Source organism: Notamacropus eugenii, chromosome 2 (assembly GCF_028372415.1).
Source record: "Notamacropus eugenii isolate mMacEug1 chromosome 2, mMacEug1.pri_v2, whole genome shotgun sequence".
NCBI lineage: Eukaryota > Metazoa > Chordata > Mammalia > Diprotodontia > Macropodidae > Notamacropus > Notamacropus eugenii.
Window position 1 is genome coordinate 247689382 of NC_092873.1, and position 15038 is coordinate 247704419.

General features: G+C 34.8%; 1 protein-coding gene across 10 annotated transcripts in view; it reads left to right on the forward strand.

The window, feature by feature from the left end:
• Positions 1-15038, forward strand: part of SCAF8 (SR-related CTD associated factor 8) — a 284935-nt gene that overhangs the window by 60656 nt on the left and 209241 nt on the right. For 7 of the 10 annotated variants that reach the window (XR_011974667.1, XR_011974666.1, XM_072643758.1 and 4 more), the window contains 3 exons: positions 7608-7784; positions 8871-8950; positions 10341-10458. Coding sequence is in view for 8 of the 10 variants with exons in the window: in XM_072643758.1 (XP_072499859.1) it covers positions 7608-7784; positions 8871-8950; positions 10341-10458 (375 nt within the window). In the remaining 2 variants the exon portion in view is untranslated. The remainder of the gene's footprint in view (positions 1-7607; positions 7785-8870; positions 8951-10340; positions 10459-15038) is intronic. The other 3 variants (XM_072643759.1, XM_072643761.1, XM_072643757.1) reach the window with 1 other exon arrangement.

Sequence of the window (15038 nt, forward strand, 5' to 3'; positions counted from 1 at the left end):
TTAATTTTCTGTGTGACTAATACACACCTTCCTGTGAATCCTCCACAAAGAATCCTTCCACCCAGCATACTATAGGTACTCTAAATCTCTTCACAGTGGCGCCTGTAGACTGGACATTGCTATACTATTTCTTCATCTTTTCCCATGATCTGCTCACTTCCTTTTCTATTCATCTACTAGACTTTCCCTCTTATTTCTCTCTGCTTAATGTGATGACATTGTCATAGCCTTTCACTATCCTTTGTAAAATTTTAACAATAGGTTTGTATTCTATGCCAGTATTATCCTGATTGTCATATCTTTCTGTGTGGCAAAGATAAATAATTTTCTGGTTTTCACAGTGTCTGGGCTTTTTTGTTGTTATTATTATTTCTTTATTTTTGTGATTGATTTATCTTTGTTAGATTTATCCAGAGAGTTGTGATAGTTTTTGTCAATGTTTATTCCTTTTTCCATTTTCCATTGTTTTTGATGTCAGTGTCTCACTTAAATAGGTCTGCCTAGAGTTACTTTAATTGCATACCATATCTTTTATTCCAGTTGAGTAGTAATTTTTATTTTTGTTATAATAAGTCAGTAGTCTTACTGAATTCGATTTGAGTCGCATTGGTAATTAGGCATCTCCTGTCAATATATCAGTTAATTTTTTTTGTTGTCATTTTTGCATATTTCTGAATATAAATAATTGTGTTCTTGTAAGGTGTTTTCACATATATTGTTTCTACTAAACCATCCCTGTGCAGAAGGCACCTGAGATATTGTTTTTTTCTACTCTATAGCTAAGGAAACTAGAGACCTAAAGAATTCAATAACAGAACTATTAACTAGAATTCTGTTCTTACTCTCAGTCCAACAATTCTCCATTCTTGCTCCAATCCCTTCCCTTATATGCTGCCTTTCTCTGAAATATAAGGTTATATGCCAGCCTCATTATGACTATGATTTTCTAATAGCGTCATTTATTAATGTTGTTTTACTTTGTTTATGAACTAAAATGATAGCTCCCCTTAAGTTCATGGTGTAGGCTTGAGTGATAAATGAATCCTATTTTAACAGTAACTTCAGTAGTAGTCGCTTCCACAGTGTATAAAAATGAATCTTTTTCATTGTCTTTTCTGCCAGTCTAGTCCATGCCCTCATCACATCACTGTAGAATGCAATATTCTGCTAATCAGTGTATCTTTCCAGTCTTTGCTTTCTAATCTATTCTGTACCCAGTAGCAAATTTAATCTCTCCCCAAATAATAGATCTCTACACATTCTTAGCTTCTCTAAAAACCTTCAAGGGCTCACCACTGATCCCATATCATCTGGCATACAAGGTCTCTCATAATCTGATCCTAATTTATCTTTCTGTTGCAGCCTTACCTTCATAAAATGCATCCTTCATTTCATATGAGCCAATGTACTGTCTCATTATTTTCTGTCACATCTTAATCTTTCAGGATAACCTTTAGTATATATTCTCTTGCTGTATTAGACTGTGCAGTCCTTAAGAGCAAAGATTTGCTTTCTTTTATTGATATTCCCTGTGCTTACCACATAGTTAGCATTTGATAAATGGCTTATCATTCATTTATTCATTTTATAAATCTTACTAACATTCACAACTACTTTGTGACGTTCAAGGACAAGAGATCGTGTCCTTAGTACCCAAGAGTTTTTGTATTATTAGCAACTAATATAATTTCCTATACATCCTATAAAGTGATTTTAATTTTTGCTTTGAATAAGCTGTGATTTACTATTGAAAAGTAAATTTTCGTTAAAGAGATATGAATTTCTGTATCAATAGTAAAATCCTTGCCATTATTTTTTATATTGAATAGTGGAATTTTTTGCGGTTTATACTTAGGTCTCAGTTATTCGTTCAACTTTTAATTTAACTGAAATATGCTAAGCACTTAAGGTTAGGTTGTTAAAAAAAAATAAAGGTGTAAGCCTTTTTCTTAAATTTTTTGGTTGATATCACCACCTTTTTTTTTTCTTTCCTATTTACAAGCTCACCTGCTAAAAATACCTTTTAAATCTAAATTTTTCTTTATCCCAGAGAAGACAGGGGCTCAACAGTAAATTCATAAATTGGGAATTATAATTGTATAAATTAGTTATATAATTTGCATTGTCTAAGGTGACATAAAGTTGGGGTAATGATCAAATTGATTAGGGTGAAATGGAAGGAAGGACTGTGAAGAAATCAGTCACCTTCTTTTTGTCCTGTCTTGATTCATCAGGATATGACTTCATTAATTTAGTTTGAGGTGAGTAGACTGAGCTGCCTGAGTGGGGACCCAGTTAGCTGGATAACTCAGCTCATCCTCTCCCTTCTGTCTCCCTTTCTTTCCCCTTCAAATTTGGATGACCAGAGGCTGCCCAGTTAACTTGGGGCTTACTGACTAGATGTCTCCTTCCTTTCTTCCTCCTTCCCTCCCTCCCTCTTCCCTTCTTCCCTTTTTTTCTTTCTCTTTCCCAGAACCTTCAACCCAGTGCACTCTGAACCCATAGATTGGATAGCAGTAGGTTCCTGCCCAAGCTCTACTTAATGACTGTTATTTGGCTCTGCTTCCTTTCAATGATTATCAATAGTAACTGGTTTGCTTTCCTTTCCAGCTTGATTTAATTCTTTTTTTCTTTTGCTCATTAAAGGCACCATTCCCTGACTACTTCTTAAAGAGGCCTGTTCACTAAATGAGGTTTACCTCCCTCTAACTGAGTACCTAAAAGGGCCTTATCCTAAAAAGGCTAAGGTCTCCCGTTGCATCCTGATGAATATCTGGTCACTGGATCCAGATGACTCAGGAGAAGAAAGTGAGGCTGGTGACCTTGCACAGCCTTCCCTCTCTCAAAACAAAGTCACGTGCAAGTTATGTCATCATTTTTCTGATGTCATGGTCTTCTTCGAAAATGAAAGATGAACTCAACAAAAATATTCCTTTTAGATATGTACAAATTTAAGTACTTAGTTCATTAATTCAAAAATTCTATAATGTCAGAGCTCCTAAAGTCTAATCCCAGCTTTACCACTTCCTGTGTGACCTTTGACAAGTCACTTAATATCTTTATCTGTAAAAGTGAGGGGATTAAACTTGTAAGTTTTTAACCCCACATATATGATAAATATAGATACTCCTCCAGTGATGTCTTTGCCTTTCTTTGTCTGGGTGAATGGTTTCATTAATTGCTTTGTCTTCTAATAACTTTCTGATATTAATATTTCTCTGAAATGATTTTATTCCACAGACAAGATGGAAAGTCTTTGGGCTAATATTTAAGTTTTCTAACTTATTAGGGCCTTCCAAAACTTAAGAGTGCATTGGCATTGACATGATGTGACATTGAAGTAGGATTTTTTCATTGGATATATATCTAGATACCTAGTCATATAAAGACCCATATTTCTTAGATGTCAGTTAAGTTTGTATTATCTACCTATTTCCTTCCCTTTTCCTATTTATGATATATTCAATTCAATATTTGGTAACTGCCTGTTGAATGAAGGATATTGTGTTAAGTGCTAGGGATATATAGACAAAAATTAAATGATTTCTGTCTTCAAGAAGTTTGCACTGGAGGAAGGGAATAGTTAAAAGCTATAGCAAAAAGAACAATATATTTTGAGGTGGGAAGTAAGATTTTTTTTCTTTTTTAGAGCTTTTCAAGGGGTGGTTAAGAAAGATATTGCTTAGGATATTGTGCCTAAGCTGAACTTCAAGAGATGCTAGATATTCTAAGAATAGAAACAAAGAGAGAATGCATTTTAGGCATGGGGGAAACAGGAAGTGGAGTATCCAATTTAAGATCAGTCTTGTTTGACTGGAACATTGAATGTACAAAGGGATATAATCAAGTCCAGTCAGCAAGCATTTATTAAGCATCTACTATGTGCCAGACACTCTGCCAAAGGCTGGGGAATACAAAGAAAGATTCCTGCCTCCCTTCCCCTCCCCCCCCCCACGAAAAACAATCCTTGATCTCAAGGGGCTCACCATCTAATGGGGGACACAGCATTTAAATAGGTATGTCCAAACAAGATATATACAGGATAAATTAGGAAAGAAACTACATCTGAATGAGGGCCAGATTGAGGACACTTTTGAATAAAAGGAATTTAGGAAATGGGGTGAATACACTTTTGTCTTACAAATATTAATTTGTCAGTTGTGTAGAAGAGAGATTTAATTGAAGAGTGACATAAAGTAATAAGATCTATTAGTAAGCTGTTGCAGTAGTCCAGCCAAGAAGTAATAAGGACTTCAGCTAGGATTGTGGCAGTATGAGTGAAAATAAAGAATTGGGGATAAGAGATAGTAGTTGATTTGAAGTAGTATTGGCCCTAAGAGATCATAAACTCCATCTGTCTTATTGTGAAGTTTGCAAACTAATTACAGAGGATTAATCTGCCTAGACCAGTGTCACATAACTAGTTAAGTGACCGAGATGAGATTTGAACCCATTTTTTCCTGACTCCAAGTGCCCTGTCCTAATATAGCATGCTTGGTCTCATAGTATGTTGTGGAAGTAGAATCCACAAGGTGAAGCTCAGATAAGAAGGCGGAAGAAAGAAAGAAAGATTGAAGGGTGACACAAAGGTAACCAGCCTGGGTAGAAGGGTGATATGCCTTCATCAAAAGTAACAGTTTTGGAGCAGGAGTGCTTGGGAGATGAGTTATCTTTTGGACATGTTGAATTTGAGATGCCAACAGGACATTGAGGTGATATTATACATCAGGCAGCTGGTGATTCAAAACTGAAGTTTAGAGGAGAGATTAGGGCTGAATGTATAAATTTGCCAGTAAAATACTGTAATAACCTCTGAGAGTTTGTAAGATCAATGAGCAGGAGGGGCTTAGTTAGTGAGGTTGGATCAGAATGATGATTTTCAGTAAGGAACACAAAAATAGTTGTCGCACAAATAGAAAATGAAGCAAGGGAACAGTGCCAAGATGCCAACAGAGAAAAGAGAGTCTTATGAAAGAGGGTAAAACAGTTGTAAATGGTTGAGAAGTGAATAAAAGGAGTATAGATTGTGTCTCATAGTTTGTGAAAGGGAAAAGATATAATGATAATTTGGATTTTTAAATTGAATTATTTATTTTCAGTGTTTGACAGTCACTTCCATATATCTTAGATTTTTTTTTCCACTCCCTCTCCCTCCCTCCCCACTCCCTCCCTGAGACGGTGTACAATCTTATATAGGTTCTACATGTACATTCCTATTAAATAAATGTTGCACAGAAGAATTAAAACGAATGGGAGAAACCATAAAACAAAACATAATACAAAAGAAAATGGTCTGTTTCTATCTGCGATCCAATCCCATAGTTATTTCTTTTTTTGTTAATTTGAATTATTTTATTTGTTTTCAGTGTTCGACAATCACTTCCATATATCTTAGATTTTTTTCCACTTCTTCCCGCTCATTCCTCCTTCTCCCCCACTCCCTCCCTGAGATGGCATACAATCTTATATAGTTGTACATGTACATTCCTATTAAATGCTTGTTGCACAGAAGAATTAAAATGAATGGGAGAAACCATAAAACAAAATATAATACAAAAGAAAATGGTCTGTTTCTATCTGTGATCCAATTCCATAGTTCTTTCTCTGGATGTTGAAAGCAGTTTGCCTCAAGAGACCATTGGAAATTTTTTAAGTCCATGCATTTCAGTGAAGTACTAAGTCTACCAGAAAAATTCCTCTCTCACTGTGGTTGTTGCTGTGTACAAAGTTCTCCTGGTTCTTCCCCTTTCACTCAGCAACAGATCATATAAGTATTTCCAGGCCTCTCTGACGTTTTCCTGTTCATCGTTTCTCATAGCACGATAGTATTCCATTGCATTCATATACCACAACTTGTTCAGCCATTCCCCAATTGATGGACATCCCCTTGACTTCTGGTTTTTGGCCAACACAAAGAGAGCTGCTATAAATATTTTTGTACATGTGGGACCCTTTCCCATTTCCATGGTCTCTTTGGGATAGAGTCCCAAAAGTGGTATTGCTAGGTCAAAGGGTATGCACATTTTTGTGGCCCTTTGGGCATAGTCCAAATTACTCTCTATAATGATTGGATCAGCTCATAGCTCCACCAACAATGAATTAGTGTTCCAACTCTCTCCCATCTTCTCCAACATTAATCATCTTCCTGTTTTGTCATGTTAGTCAATCTGATAGGTGTGATGTGGTACCTCAGAGTTGTTTTGATTTGCATCACTCTAACTAGTAGTGATTTAAAGCATTTTTTCATATGATTATAGATAGCTTTAATTTCTTCCTCTGAAAACTGTCTGTTCATATCCTCTGGCCATTTATCAATTGGGGAATGACGTATTCTTGTACATTTGACTCAAGTTCTCTATGTATTTTAGAAATGAGGACACTATTTGCAAAAATTCTTTCCCAGTTTTCTGCTTCCCTCCTAATCTTGGTTGCATTGGGTTTGTTTGTGCAAAAACTTTTCATTTTAATATAATCAAAATTATCCATTTTGCACTTCATAAGTTTGACAAATAACACTATTCCTTGCTCCCCTAATTTGTTTACAGTATCAATCTTTATACCTAGATCGTATATCCATTTGGTCTTTATTCTTGTGTACGCTGTCAGGCATTGGTCTATGCCCAGTTTCCACCACACTGTTATCCAGTTTTCCCAGCAATTTTTGTTGAACAGTGAGTTCTTATCCCAGAAGCTGGGGTCCTTGGGTTTATCAAACAGTAGATTACTGTATTCATTAACTACTATGTCTTGAGAACCTAACCTAGAGAATCGCAGAGAATCAAATAAATAATAAACAACTTTGGCAAAGTTTCAGGTTACAAAGTAAACCCCACATAAATCATCTGCATTTCTGTATATTACTAACAAAGTCCAACAGCAAGAGATAGAAATCCCATTTGAAGCTGCAGTAGATACTATAAAATATCTGGGAGTCTACTTGCCAAAACAAACCCAGGGACTATATAAACACAGTTACAAAACACTTTTCCCACAAATAAAGTCAGATCTAAGTAAGTGGGTTGTTCGTGGGTAGGCTGAGCTAATATAATAAAAATGGCAATTCTGCCTAAATTAGTTTACTTATTCAGTACCATACCAGTCAAGCTATCAGATAATTATTTTCCAGAGCTAGAAAAAAATATCAAAATTCATCTGGTCCAGAATATCAAGGGAACTACTGAAAAGAAATGCTAGAGAAGATGACCTAGCCCTACCAGATCTCAAATTGTATTACAAAGCAGCAATCATCAAAGCCACTTGGTATTGGCTAAGAAACAGGGGTGGACCAATGGTATAATGATAATCTGAATGGTCAAGTAACATTTTATGATGATATTTTATGATGTGTTTGTGGGTGCTCAGTATAAGGATTCAGAGAAATCACTTGGGATAAAGTGAGATAAAGGAGACTGGAAATGATAAAAGGGAAAAGCACTTAGAGGAGATTGGAGTGAATGGAATCAAGTGCATAGGAAGTGGAATTGGTAACTTCCCAATGGCATAGATAATTGAATGTGATCTACTGGCATTTTTAGAAGTTGGTTACTTTTTTTAAAAAATCGATCTTGTTTTTGTTTCTTTACTCAATTGTTTTTCTCTTTCCCCAGCTTCAGCAATTAATACAGACACTACAGATTCAGCAGCAGAAACCACAGCCTTCACTACTTCAAGCACTGGATGCTGGTCTTGTTGTTCAGTTGCAAGCCTTGACAGCACAACTTACAGCTGCAGCTGCAGCAGCCAACACTCTGAATCCACTAGAACAGGGAGTCTCTTTTAATAAGGTATACATTAAAGCAGTAAATTTGATTTGTTTTGTCTTTCAGTTAAAATCCTGCTTGATGATTTTAATTTTTTTGTGTTTGTTGAAACTTATTTGATTAGATATTAAAATGAGAGCCATATTAGAGCATTTTGAATGTGCTTTGTATTTAAGAGCAGATTCCCTTTTTATTAGTGATTTTTTTTGGACTTTTAAGTGTAGGAAATATATATTTCAAAGTGAAGCTTTGTAAAATATTTTTTCTAAAAGAAAGTAAAAATAGTAAGTATTCTCTGACTCAAATTTACTAATTGAAATGTGTTCCTACTACTAGTGCTAATTGATTAATCATAATTTTAACATCTCATCTTTCATTTGCTTTACAATTGACTAATATGTTTGAATATAAAAGTAGAATGGAACATACCAGTACTTATTGTACTATAGTTAATTTGAGACCTAGGTATAAAATATATTCTAAGATTTTAATAATAGCTTATATTTATATAGCTCTAACATTTATAAAGTACTTTCCCCAGAATAACCTTTCAAAAGAGGAGTATAAGTGGTATTCCTGTCTTACAGATTAACAAACTAAGGCCCATTATAGTGAAGTGAGTTTATAACGAGTTGGAGTCAGAACTTGAACTCAGGTTTCCTGACTATAAATTACTGTTAAGCCATACTGCTTCTCTTAACAATAACCCTTTTACAATGTATCATAAATTTATTAAGGTGATCTATTGTACTTCATCACTTTTGTAAATGCCTTTTTCATGCAATTCTTTTATTTTTATTTTTAAAAAAATGTTTATTGGCTTCTACAGTTTCTACAAGGAAATTTTACTGTTTGGTTCCATGTCTGATTGTGCCTGACATAAGCTGTTTGACTCACTTTATAAGTATTTATATTTTGTACACATTGCTTCCTTAAATTTATAAGATCTGAAAATTTTAGCAGTGACAGAATCAGCTTGCTTTGGTCATCTGATTTCTGAATTAATATTTTGAATGGGCTATTTTATTTTTTAAAAAACATGAAATGATATGTCATTTTAATTTTAAAGTCAGCATTAGTATTGATCTAATAATTTTTTCTGTCTCTCAGAAGTTGATGGATAGATTTGATTTTGGAGAAGATTCTGAGCGCAGTGAAGAACCTAAAAAGGAAACTTCATCTGCCCAGCTGTAAGTATTACATTATTCTTTGTAATTTTGAGCAAAATTGTATCAGGTAAAATATATGTTTCAGTTTTAGGTAGTGTAACATTTTGTTACCTGAACTGGTTGAAAATAAATGTTTCCTGAATTAAATTGAATTGGTAGGTTGAGGGAGCTGTCTAGCTTCAAGCTGAGGAATTTCAGCCTCATTTAATCTTGGGACAAGTGAATGTGTATCTCTGCTGCTTTGATTACCTGTTCTTTGTAAGGACTTAAAGACTAGTCAAGATCTCTTCAAAAACAGTGATGGACATCAACACCAAAAGAAGCTAATGTATCACATTACTGCCAGATTAGAGTCTTTAAAATATAAAAATGTTGTAAGACCATTTTGAACTATGGGAAAAGCTTTCTTACCTATGATATCAGCAGTAGGATACCTTCCAGACAACATACTCAGAATACAACAGGATTCGAGAAGTAATAACAGGGGAATTTTTAAAAGATGAGTTTTATATTTTTAGTTAGAGTAGAAGAGGATCTTGCAAGTCAGTTTTTCCAGCTTCCTCTCATAGGGAAAAACTTATTCGGCATCTCTTGACAGATTGACTTCCAGTAACAGCCCATTCTGCACATGTACAGCTTTTATTATTAGAAATTTCTTTGTTATGTCAAGCTGAATTCTTTATTGGTTTTAGTTTTCCATTTTATTGAAACAGAGCTAGTTTTGATAGACCTTCAAATACTTTGACAGCTGTCATATCTCTGTCCTTTTGTCTTCTAGGCTATACATAATCAATTTCATTATCTGTTCCTTGTATGACTTTTTGATATTCTGTCAACATTATTATTACCTTCCTTTTGCATATTATAATTTTATAATCCTCTTATTGTCCCAGTGTTTACTGATCATGGCATAATGTAGTGGAACTACTACCTCTCTTGAATTGGATGTTGAATACTTCTATTAATTAGCTTAAGGTTACATTAGCTTTTTTTTATTCAGCCACCACTCACTGTTAGTTTATAATGAAACTTGTGCTTAGTTGAAGTCATGAGCCAAGTCTACTATTATCCAGAATACATAATCGTTATAGCCAAAAATCTGTAACCATTTTTGCAAAGCTTTAATATATCAAATATTACTGTAAGCGCAATTGTAAAATTTTCTAGCTGTAGAAGTTTCTAAAAATTTAACAGCAGTACATGAAAATAGCTATTCAGAATCCTGTTAATTAGAACGCTATTCATGAAAAAAAATTTCCTTTAGATTTCAGACTAAAGAATCCATCTGTAAGGACAGATGTTTTAGTGAATTAAACATTTCCTCTTTTTACATTAGAAAGGTTATATATTTTTCTCCCAGTTGTAGTAGAATTTATTGTCACATTGTTTTTGCTTGCTTTTTTCTTTTTAGTCCTCATGTTTCAGAATCTGTAAACAACTCAATTTTTCATCAGTTAGCAGAACAACTACAACAACAAAATCTTGAGCATCTTCGACAGCAGCTCCTAGAACAGCAGCAACCTCAAAAGGTACGTAACCCCATCTTGTGGTGCTTAAGAGTTATTACCTCCTCTCTACAAAAAATTAATTTCACACATTCTAACTTCACTTTGGATAAAGCATTGTAAATGAACTTTATGGCATGTTTTCTTATCAGTTTGCCAGTTTGTTTTTGGCACAGTCAGGGAGAGATGAATCCCAGAGCTTTATTTCAATGATCTCTAAAGAATGTCCTATGAGGGAACTCTATCAAAGGAGAGAGTTGCTGGGGTACTGAGATAAATGACTTGCCCATAGCCACATAGGCAGTATACATCAAAGGCAGAACTCTTGAGACTAGCTCTCTATCCATACTATTCCATTCTATTTCTCTAACATAATTTTATTAGTTTATCCCTTCTCAAAATGTAGACGCTCTGTCACCAACATTCTCAGTCATTCTCAGAATGCCTAATCTATTCTGGTAACTGTTTGAAAGGTTCTCTGAAGTAACCAAAATCCACTCAGGCTAGCAAATGAATCTTTTCTAAGAGGTACACTAATATTTTGAATCAATTTCTATGTATTTTAGTAGCAGTGGGAAGAAGAAAAATAATATATTAGTATTATTACATTAGAGTTTTTGAAAGATTCACATTTGAATGATTTCCTCATTTGAAGGAAAAAAGATAAGTAGAGGTATCAGTTAATTACTGTGTTCTATCTTTTCAACCCAGTCACTTTAATAGCTTAGGTGAAAAATCACTCAATCCAGAATGATTGCTATGTTCTAGGCTCTTTGGGAGGGGGGAGAGGGGAGAATCCAGAGTTCCTGTCATCTAGTGGCAGAAATGTGTACAAAAACAGGTACATTTAAGATACGTACACATTTATCCCAAGGTGATCTTTGACAAAAAGAAAGGTTCCATAAACACCAAATAGAGCAGCAGTTTTTGTGGCAACAAAAACTGGAAACAAAATTGATATCCATCAAATTGGGGAATAGCTAAACAAATTGTGGTTCAAGCATGTAATAGAATATTACTGTATTAAAAGAAATAAGAAGCATGATGAATAATACAGAGAGAAATGAAAAGATATGTACTTACTAATGGAAAATGAAGTAAACAGAGTCAGGAAAACATTGTATAAAATGATTACAATAATGGAAATATAAAGGACAACCAGAGAACGGTTGAAATTCAAAGTTCTGAAATTACAAAGATTAATTTTGGCTCCAAAGGTGAGGTGTGCACCCCTATTCCTTGTACTGCCCCTCTGCTCTTATATAAAGTTTGAGGTGCTCAGTTGTAAAACATTACATTTAATCTGATTTTTTTTTTTTTAAGATTCTATTATGAGGGATGTCTCTTAGGGAAAGGAAGGGATACAGAGAAGCTTAGGAGTGAGGTCAAAACAAAAGATTTTAATAAAAGTTGTTTTGAAAAAAGATGTTTAGAGATCAGAAAAAGGCTATGTAAGAGGGGAAAGCACTCGTGGCAAAAATGATTGGTAAAAGTCTTTTGTAGTAGGTGGCACTTAAGAAAAATCACAGAGGAAGCCAAGTTGTTTTTTTTTTTAAATAAATTTATTTGTTTTTGGTTTTCAACCATCACTTCCATAAGTCTTAAATTTTCTCCCTGTCCCTCCCCAAGGCAGTGTGCAGTCTTATATGGGTTCTGTACATATATTCTTATTAAACACATTTTCACGTTAGCCCAGTGGCATAGAAGAATTAAAAAGAATGGGAGAAATCTTGAGAAAAACCAAACCATAACATAACACAAGAGAAAATAGTCTGCTTCCTTCTGTGTTCCGATTCCATAGTTCTTTCTCTGGATGTGGATGGCATTTTGCCTCAAGAGTCCTTTGGGAATGTTTTAGGTCCTTGGATTGCTGTGAGGGGCTAAGTCTATCAAACAATCCTCACACACTGTAACTCTTACTGTATACAGTGTTCTCCTGGTTCTGCTCATTTCACTCAGCATCAGTTCATGTAAGTCCTTCCAGTCTTCTCTGAATTATCCTGTCCAGTATTTCTTATAGCACAGTAGTATTCCATTACATTCAAATACCACAACTTGGTCAGTCACTCCCCAGTTGATGGGCATCCCCTTAATTTCCAGTTCTTGGCCATCACAAAGAGAGCTGCTGTATATATTTTTGTACATGTGGGAGTCTTTCCCATTTTTATGATCTCTTTGGGATACTGTCCTAGAAGTGATATTGCTGGGTCGAAGGGTATGCACATTTTTGTAGCCTTTTGGGCATATTTCCAAATTGTTCTCCAGAATGGTTGGATCAGCTTACAGCTCCACCAGGAATGAATTAGTGTTCTAACTCTCTCCCATCTTCTCCAACATTTATCATCTTATTTTGTCATGTTAGACAATCTGATAGGTATGATGTGGTACCTCAGAGTTGTTTTGATTTGCATCTCTCTAACCAATAATGATTTAGAGCATTTTTTCTTATGACTATTGATAACTTTAATTTTTTCCTCTGAAAACAGCCTGTTCATATCCTTTGATCATTTATCAATTAGGCAATGACTTCAATTCGTGTAAATTTGACTCAAGTTCTCAATATATTTTAGAAATGAGGCCTTTATCACAGATACCAGTTTGTAAAAAATCTTTCCCAGTTTTCTGGGAAGCCAAGTATTCTAAGGGCCCTATGTGAGTTGCCTTCTAGGCATGGTGCATGGCTAGTGCAAAACTGAATCACAGAATACAGGATGAGGAGTAACATCAAGTGAAGTTTGAAAAATTTTGGACCAGGTTGTATAGGGCTTTAAAACTAAACAGGAATTTTTCTCTGATTTTAGAGACAATTGGCAGTGACTGGAATTAAATAGGAGAATGACATAGGTTAGGTTTGTACCTGAAAAACACTTGCAGTATAGAGGGAGAGACTTGGGCAGGTGAACAGAATGGTGTTGCAATAGTTTGGGCAAATCCAGAATAGTTCCCTTAAGGAACTTACATTATAATGACAGACTGAATTAAAGTGGTGACTGTGTAAGTAGAAAGTAAGAAGTTGGATTCAAGAGATAATATGTTGGTAAAAACAGCAACATTTGGCAACTAGTTGGATATAATGAGTGAAGGGAGAAGGAGGACTTAAAGATAATGCCAAGATTATGAATCTGGGAGACTTGAAGATTGATGCTGCCTTTCTCCAAAATAGGGACATTTTGAAGAAGGTTGGGGAGAAATGGAGTAGGGGAGAGAATGAAGAGAAGAGTGAGTTTTGTTTTGAATGTGCTGAATTTGAAATTTCTTTGGGACATCCATTTTGTCCAATAGTTTATTGATAATGCGTGGGAATGAAATTCAGGGGAGATATGGGGGCTGGATTTTTAGAATTGTAATTTATCTGCGTAAAGGTGATTAATTAATAAACCATTGGACACTAATGAGGTCACCCAGAGAACATTAAGAAAAAAGAGTAGGGGACCCAGCCAGACTTGGGAAAGACCAACAGTTGGAGGTCATAATTTGGATGATGAACCTGTACTGGAGATTGAGACAGGTTGGGGAAGAGCCAGGAGAGAGTCGTATCAGGAAAAAGTAGACATCAGAGAGTATTCCAGAGAAGTGGGTAGTCAGCAGTGTCAGATACAGCAGATCTGGGAATCATCTGCATAGATAATAATTTAACTCCTAGAAAGTTGATGAGATCACCAAGTGGGAGTTTATAGAGAGAAGAGGTACTGGGACTGAGTCTTGAATGACTCCCACATTTGACTGACATAATATGGATGACTCTGAGGACAAGTAGGAAGAAAACCAAGACAAAGCAGAGTCATAGAAACATACAGAGTAGAAAAAACACCAGGAGGAGGTGTAAGGATTGAGAAAAGATCGTTTGTATTTGGACATTAAAAGATCATTGGTAACTTTGGGGAGGACAGTTTCATTTTAAAAATGAACTTAGAAGGTCACAAAAATGGAGATAATGTTTAGTGACTTTTATTTAAAACTGTCTTTTAAAGCTAAAGAAAATTTTGTTTTCCCTCTGATGGTGCCTGGATTGCTCTGAGGTTTTGGGTTAATAGGTGACTTCTATCTATGCAGTTTTTCCATTTTCTTCCATTTTCATTCAGATGTGTATAGGATTCCTTTGGATTGTCCCACTTTAAATATTTGTCATTAATTTGAGGAGTAATGTAGTAGCCAGTTAAGTTTTCACTAAACTTTAGATGTCAGTATTAATATTTTAAACTGAATTTGAAAAATCTTAATTTTAGTGTTTTTCTTTAGCTTTTAGAATCCTCATCCATTTGTTAGAACATCCAATAATTTAAACTCCCATGCATTAACAGGCTATAGTGGAACATTAGTGTATAAGTTAGGAGGCCAATTATAGTCCTTGCTAAACTTTGTGACCTTGAGAAAGTTAATTATCCTCTGGACCATAGTTTCCTTATTTCTAAAGTGAGGTTGTTGGAATAGATGATTGTGAAACTTCTTTCTAATTTTAAAATTCTTTAATGCTGGTTCAGAAGTAAAACTTGGTACTGTTATTTGAAAAGCCAAGTATTTCCTAACAATATCATCTCATGTATTTTTAGTTTATTTTCAGTGTTAAATAATTTTAATTGTCCCTGTAACTTTTATCCAAGAGA